The sequence below is a fragment of the Diprion similis genome, chromosome 3, assembly GCF_021155765.1.
Source record: "Diprion similis isolate iyDipSimi1 chromosome 3, iyDipSimi1.1, whole genome shotgun sequence".
Classification (NCBI taxonomy): domain Eukaryota; kingdom Metazoa; phylum Arthropoda; class Insecta; order Hymenoptera; family Diprionidae; genus Diprion; species Diprion similis.
In genome coordinates, this window is record NC_060107.1 from 18,154,579 (window position 1) to 18,162,771 (window position 8,193).

Genomic DNA, 8,193 nt, shown 5'->3' on the forward strand with positions numbered 1-8,193 from the left:
ATCGTTGAATTCTGATTCCACCGCCGCAGATGTTGCGTTGACGGATCCGTAGCCAATGACTCCCGGCATAATCTCGCTATATAACGGAAAATACGGTAGTAGCGTTTTCAATTTTTTCGCAAATTCCAAGGAATAGTATCCGTTAATATAATCGGATTGAGATTCACTTCCAAGCATTGTGACACAGTTTTTATACAGATTTTCTGCCCACGTCTGCAGACTTGTGGCTCGTAATTCATGTTCCTCAATGACGATCGCTTCTTCAATTGGCTCAATCAAATGGTGCTCAGAGATTTCGGAAAAATTGGCGCCCCTGATCATCGACGTAAGTATCGACCGTGCAGCATCGACCGTACTTCCCTTTGATTGATTTTCACCCAACGCTACAGTTAATAAGGCTTTCGCAAGATTTTCGAATTCCTCAAAAGTAGTTTGCTTCCGCAAGATAGCAACCGATCGTAGATAAAATGGACGCACTCCTGACGCTTTTCCGGAGAAACATTTCCATCGCGCGACCATATTCATAAAGTGGTATATGTCCAAACGCAAAAGACACGGTGGTGCGACAGAAGAGACTCCCTTTATAAGGTTGAAGCACATAGACAGATAGTCTTTCAAGCTTGGCTGCTGTGCAAAAGCTCTAGCAGTTGCACCCAGAAGAGCCTTGTCAAAGTCTGTAACTACCTCCTTAGGCATTGGAAAGCATGATTTCTGCTGAGATCCTTATCGTAAAAATTCAAAGAGCCAATAGGCAATAGCATTCGTATTCTGGACCGAAGAGACCATTTGAAATACCGGAGCTGTATTTTTATCAACTTGCGCTACGGCTTGATATAAGTAAATATGAGAGCAAGTTTCACCATTAGGTAGGTTGACTTTTTTCATCAATGAACCCGTTGCATCGATGTACAGTGTATATGGAAACTGTTCATAAACTGCAGTCTGCTCCCTAGTCCAATAATGCACGTACAGCGGGTCCAAGCCAATAGATTTGATAGCTCCCTCATATCTAGTGCTATATTTCATTAACTGAATACTTTCAAAAACATTATTAGTGGTGATCCCTAATATGTTGTCTTGGCGTTCTTGTTTAGCCTTTCGCAGGACATGGCCACTAAATAAATGAGGTGGTTCGTCATCACCAAACTTCATCAACTTGTCCGCTTCTTGTCGCCTCCATGAACAGGGAAGTACATTTCCTTCAACGAGTTTTTTCGCAACTTCGTCCCTGGAATCCCCTTTGAGCTGGCGCTTTTTTTTATGTTTCACTGACGGATCAAACTCAGTTACGCCACATTCCATGATTATGGGTAAGCCTTGTTCTGGAGGGTGCACAATGCGACCTTCAAAGCGAGCAGGGCATTCGGAGCAATTCCCCCAGACACTAGCAAAATACCCACTGGCTGACATTTTTACAGTTTTGAAAGTCAGTGCGCATGGAATTTTGGTCTCCTCGAAAATCTTATCATACAAAGCATGCGTCCAAGCATAGCGTCTCAAAGTATGCAATCGGCGTTTCTCTCGATTTTTGAAACGATATTCTACCTCTTCTGGTTGCATTTTATCCCACACATCTGCAACGTCAAGACTAAATTCGCGAGGATTCTCATCAATCGAATCAGCGGTACTATTCATGATAGCAGCGACATTGTTAACCGGAGTGATATTGAGCGTGCTCAGTAATTCGGTATAAACGCCATATCGATCCAATTTTAATATAGTGTAAACGTATTTCGCATTGAAACAATTCCCGTTATCAATAGCATTGGATAATCTTTCGAATATCGGAGACTTTGGTGGAAGAACTCGACCTTCAGAATCTAGAACACCTTGATATGCAGGCAACTTCAAAAGTTGCTTGAGTTGAATAACACCAGGTCTATTGGCCATCTCGGAAGGCTCTGGCAAAAATCTATGGGCCAAATATGCGCATTAACTTTTAATCGATGAAGAAGTATACAACGAAGAATATATTCCGCTAAAAACAGACGTTGTATACCGCTAAGCAAGCATGAAAATGACGAAGTAAAGTGTCGTGAGATACGAATATATATAACGCTTGTAACAAATCTGTAGAATATTATCATACGCAACAATGTCAGTATAATAATACAGCTATGCAGCTAATCACTTTGCGACAACTTCAGAGGTAAACTGTCAGGGCCGCGAAGATCAACCAGGATGTACCCAGAAATGCTAGGTCATATGCTCGCTCACGCTAGAGCTGTTTCGACTATCAATTGTTGAGAAGCTTCAGAACCAGTGACGGTTTCGAAGAGGCCCAGGTAGCATTCTGTCGCAAGTTCACGTTGTGGCCGTCACATGGCGCGTGCACGACTCTGGCGGCAGACCACTATCTGTATGTTTCCGCAGTGGTAGGAAAACGTGCGCATGTGTGCTTGCGACAGAAGCTTGCTGCAGATCATGCATGATTCTTGAATGGTTTGCCGGTATCTTGAGGAGCAGAATGCAGAGGTTCTCATTGGCAAAAAAAAAATTATACATTCAGTTAGATTTTCGCATTTATTTGTTAGCGTTCAAAAATCACAGAATATAATCATCATACTATATAATTAACCTTCATATTTTATATTATTAGTATGCGGCTATAGTAAAATATGATATATTATACCTATATACACATAGGTATAATATGAGTTTGCATATTTTTGTACTTTCAGTTCAAGATATTAATAGTTATAAACGTGTTACAGTTAATTACTCGTATTTGATAATCAGATACTGCAGTATCACGTAGCAAAAATAGACAAGAAAAACACTGACCTACAAATCTATGTCTACAACAGGACTAGAAGGGACCCTGAAACCCTTGTACAGTTGACATAAATATATCTTTAGATAGTAACATTTTTATACGTTATAGCTTAAAATTATTATCAACTATAGTTTATAATAGTATTGATAAACTTATATCAAATGAGGACAATAGTAAATAATAATGAAGTATTTAAAGTCAAAAGATAAAAATGAAGACTTTACAAAAATGTCAGAAAACTAAAATGTATACCCGATACCAAGAGCGTTTAGAGTATCGATTTTTTTTTTTTTTTTTTTTGATATTAGTTTTCTTGATATATTTGTTGATATAGGTACCTAATTATTCGGAAAACACTTAGTAACATATCACTGGTGTATATCACAGCTGCAGTACCAAGTATAAATTAAATAAAAATATAATAATAAAAATACTATACTTAAACAGAAACATGAAGACGAAAATCACAGTCAATATGTTAAATGACAATAGCCAAACAAAGTACATGGATACGTATATTTGAAGACACGTAGGAACTTAAAGACCCTACCCTGCATAAAATGTCAGACACAAAACTACACATGCGGACTGGATACAGACACGATTGTGACTGGATACAGGCTCATGGTCCTGCAATCATGTCTGTACCCTATCTACGTGTGCAGTTTTGTGTCCGGCATTTTAGGCAGGGTCTTCAACATCGTACCGTTGAGCCATTTCGTTCATATATTTTTGTCTGCGACCCTCCATGCTAAAAGGACCATTGGCGCGTCTCTTTGAATCCCGCAGTCTTTGTTTTGCGCCCCGAATTACCTCTTGCATCAGTCTTGCAAATTTTGTCCGATCACGTGGCTGTGGTATTGTTCGACACTCACGTAAGGCATCTGCGTAAATAATCATCAAAAACTTGCATTGAACATAGATTGCTGTATTATTAGTCAATAATGATAATCTTAGTCGTACACACCAAAAAACACCTTTCCGATGCAGGTATTAAATAGTGGTCGTAGATTCTCTTTGTCTAAAACAGTCTTTCCGGTCCAAGAGAAGTGTTTTGTCAGGCTATCTGTCATGGCTTCCTTTAGAAATTGGTTGAGAGCATCTCTAGCTGTGATACCACCGACATTGATGAGATAGTGTTTCTGAAATCCATATGACTTGTTTTTAAATTTGCAGTAAACGTCACTGAAATTAGTTATCATCCGAGAAGAAATACAGTATCGGGTGATATCATAAAACTATAATGCTTACTAGAGATCGTTGTCTTTCAGGATCTTCTTCAAACTCCTGGAATACCTCCAAGGAATCAAGAGGGAACCCTGGTGGCTTTTCATATGGGTACGCCCTTTCAATTTCCCGCTCCTTTTGAATCATTTGTCTGCAAGGATATAATTTGTGAAAACAGCTTATAATGCAAGCAGTGGCATAACGAAAATCTTAAGTAGGAATTCAGTATTGAGATATTTTTTTTAACTCTACCACCTGTTGTACTAAGATGATAATAAGATGATACATCAATGCATTACTTGATGACTGTTTCGAAATGCTGGTAGCGCTTCTCTGCGTGGTCGTTAAGCTTAATCATGTCTTCGCGGTGGTCCTTTCGGACTTTCATTGCAAAGTCTAGAAGGCATTCCTTTTGGCGCTCCTCAAACTGTTGTAGAAGATCTTGTAAACCATCAGTGGTGGATTGGGCAATACGCTGAAGTGTCTGCTCTGAAGATGTAGTCGGTGTAATGTCACGGTTTTCTTCAACAGTACCTGTGAGTTTGTAATGTAAACATATTAGTGAATGAAAAACACTTAAATCAGTTTTTGCAGCAAAGATCAGAATTGTTATATTAACCTGTTACAGAGACTGGACGTAGATTCACTGATGCTCTTGAATTCAACGGGATATGATTAATTCGCTCTTTGACGTGATTATGTCCTTGTGTCGTTACTCGTACTACATCGCTAAATGTTACAGAATTACTAGAGTGCAATTGTGAATTTGGCATGATTTCGTCAGGGTCATCTTGATCACTACCCAATTCAAAATGTTGTGAGTCTCCCGAAGCGACTTGATCCACCATCATTGCTATGCGTTGCTCCATCGACATCTGCTTCTTTGGTGGGTTTGAAGCTGCAGGTCTTTCATCTGCAGACGACTCGGTTGTACAATATCGGTTTGGCTTTTGAATAACACGCCCGTGGCTACTCAGCGTTATTGATTTCTTCAGCATTTCACTTTACAGTTATTGAAGTCATGAAACAAAACGAAAAATTATACTGGGAAGAAAGAAAGAAATTTGTATGGTAATCTAGGATAGGAAAGTAGAAACATTTGAAAAATATTTTAAAATAACTCAAGCATGATGCAACAGGGTCATAATTACAACCTCATCCCTATTTGTATTTGTGTTAGTACCAGACCAAAGCGGCATACGATAACATTTTGCTGCTACTTCTGACACGGCCATTAGTTTAATATCACCCAAAACATGAGTACATTTAAAAATTCCTACGGACGATGATGATCTGCCAACGTTGTATAAATTTTGTCTACCATTAAACTTCCTAGTTACAAGAACCTGATGACCACCTACATCTAGAATGTTACAAATCTCACAAAGAGATCCATCTTTAAGCATAACAGTGTTGTTTCCATCATTGATACTGAAAAAGTTTTTACCAGATTTAAATTTACTGAATTGCCTAGTATTTGCATCGCAATTCCCAGGAAGGGGTCCAGCGTTGTGCATTCCTAATAATTTGGGTTCGTGGCTGTGGGATACTTTCTTAAATGTTATATAACAATCACGCTCCATCAGTCGTCGAGCAAATTGTTGAAGAGGTCGATGTTGGTTCCTTACATATTTACGAAAGATGGGCATGTTATTTTCATAAGGAAAAGCTGAAAATGAATCTAGAGCACCAAATCGCCGGTAATCGTCAACCAGATGCAACAGACCATGTGTGTTGTAACTCAGAAATGCTGGGCCATATAAATCTTCCGCAGATGTGACGAACAATTTCAAAGCATGTTCGGCAAATAAAAGGTCATCGGGTGATGCTGATGAAGTTGAAAGGATGCGAATAGCTACATGAAGAAGGAGGAAGTGTAGATAGTAGTCAGGTTCTAATACACCATATAACACGACGGGACCAGTATACAAGAGGAACTGGCGAAACTCAGTTGCTTTGTAACGTTTGAATTGAGAAATTAGTCTGGGATGACGTGAGAACTCTCGTGGACATAGTTTTCCAATTTCTTTTAGACGTGAAGATATTACACTGATTTGTCGGCCTGACCACTTTGCAGCACGAGAAAACTTCCCGTCGACCCCACCTTCGATCAGTTTCTTCATTACCCCTAAGAATGCAAGGTGCAGTTCATCATATGGTACACCTGTTACCCTGCCTATTCCAAGAAGAGTGAGAGGGCTGCCTCCTTCTTTGTGGTGATCCTCATCAAGTTCTTGTTCGTATTCTATGTCAGTTCGCAAACGGTGGTCAGTACCTCGGAAAATCATTCTTCCTTCGAACGATGAACCTACAACTTCGCATTTAGAGCATGGTTTCGAAGACATGTGTCCTTTGTGGTTTAATATAAAAGCTCTAGCTGAAGCATCAGCTATGAAGCATCTGAACTTTATTTCTATTAAACGATTCTTGAAGTGGATACCACCATTGGCAAAAACCTCTTGGACTTCATCTGTGAACATTTTAAAGAAATTGGTCGGATCTTTTGGCTTACTCTTTCCCTGATAGACACCTGCGATAAGTATAGAGCTATCAGGAATATTTATTATTCGGAACTGGATAGGCCAATATTGAGTTGAACCGTCTTTTGTGCCAGCAGCTCCGTCAGTACTAACATCAATTTCTAAGATATTAGGTATGGCATATGTGTGTTTCGACAGTTCCTTTAGAATTCCAGCAACAAAACCTACATGCCAATATTGTCCAGGTTCAACATCAATCAATTCAATGGGACGATTGCAAGTCCCAATCAATGTTCTTACGTCTTGTGGCAGAGAAGCCAAACAGCGATGTGATCTGAGAACTGTAAGTATTGAGTTCGCCTGAACATTGTTAATGTTATTCTCAATAAAACAATCAGTTAACTGTGTTTGAAAGCAATTTTTTAATCGAGTACTGCCTCCTTCGTCCATGGAATGACTATTACTCTCTTCTTCACAGATTGAATCTGAATCTACACACCCATATTCGGAAGAATTATCTTTCGCCTTGTGAGCTAAGTTATTCCATGTAACTGAACTTTGTGCTTCGTGGCTAGGACTCTCATTTGGTACAATAGATGCTACAACGTTTCCATTGTTCAAAAATATTTCCTCAGAACTATCATTATTGACGATATTGCAATGTAGATAAGGATTAGCATTGGTATGCCTCGCCATTCTATGGCCATTTAAACGATTACGTTGTTGCCTTTGTGTGAGTTGACTAAATGGGTTTCGTTTCAGCCTAATCATTATTCAATCAAGTATATAGACAAGCTAGAGAAATTCTCAATATTGCATATACTTATGTCGAGGCAACAAATACAAATCTCTGAAAATTACGTCACTTTAAATTTCATGAAATAACACTTTTGTCGTATGTATAATACAGCAATGGCCAAAAATGTAACCTAAAAAGTGTGCTAATATAGGTAACATGGTATTATATTAAAACCATAAAACATTTGGATTCGAAATACAGATCTCCGTATGTGTAGCAATTTTAAAAGATAATTTGAAAACAGCACTTACTCTATGAAATGAATTATACTGTTTGTCCTCTTGGCCCCACTTAGACACTGGTTTCACTCACGAACCCAAGCTTCTAGTTCCCGCTTCCCGCCATTATTGTATGTATAATTATTATGATACAATAATGGCGGGAACCGGGAAGTTTGGGCTCATGGCTTGGACATCCTGCGCGCACGTGCAAGCACCGTGCGCAGCACGGCGAGCAGAATTGTGGCAGACGTCCCATGAATGCTGCTGCAAGCGCTGTTTGACAGTCCCGTACAGCTTTGCTGTTTGCTCGCTTGTTTTGTGACGCCATACAACAATCATGCAGGATTCTGCCGCGTAGCGCTGCCGATCAAGGTCTTGCACGATCTGACGGCGCATGAAATGCTACCTGGGGGGATCAAACGTATAGTACGTATATGCACAGCTCTCTCTACGAAGTGCATACGTAGCTCCAACGCTCTAACGCAACGGGGATCGAGCGATTCTCTCCCACCAAACGGACATCACTGACGTGTTAACCAGCATGCGCACGAATCACGTCAGTTGGTCGGAGAGAATCGCTCGGTCCCCGTTGCGTTAGAGCGTTGGAGCTACGTATGCACTTCGTAGAGAGAGCTGTGCATATACGTACTATACGTTTGATCCCTCTTCGAAACCGTCACTGGTTCTGAA

The 8,193-nt window shown here is 39.8% G+C and overlaps 1 protein-coding gene and 1 long non-coding RNA gene across 2 annotated transcripts; both read right to left on the reverse strand.

The window, feature by feature from the left end:
* Positions 1–2,672: 2,672 nt before the first annotated feature.
* Positions 2,673–3,032, reverse strand: LOC124404114. Its single transcript, XR_006928983.1, has 2 exons — positions 2,755–3,032; positions 2,673–2,721 (listed from the first exon to the last, which is right to left on the reverse strand). It is a non-coding gene; the product is annotated as an uncharacterized LOC124404114 (long non-coding RNA).
* A 425-nt stretch (positions 3,033–3,457) lies between these two features.
* LOC124404707 lies at positions 3,458–5,177 on the reverse strand. Its single transcript, XM_046879036.1, has 5 exons — positions 4,623–5,177; positions 4,303–4,537; positions 4,028–4,154; positions 3,744–3,918; positions 3,458–3,660 (listed from the first exon to the last, which is right to left on the reverse strand). Exons 1-5 carry the CDS (start codon positions 4,999–5,001, stop codon positions 3,458–3,460), a joined length of 1,119 nt encoding a protein of 372 aa, XP_046734992.1. The 5' UTR covers positions 5,002–5,177.
* Positions 5,178–8,193: the final 3,016 nt, after the last annotated feature.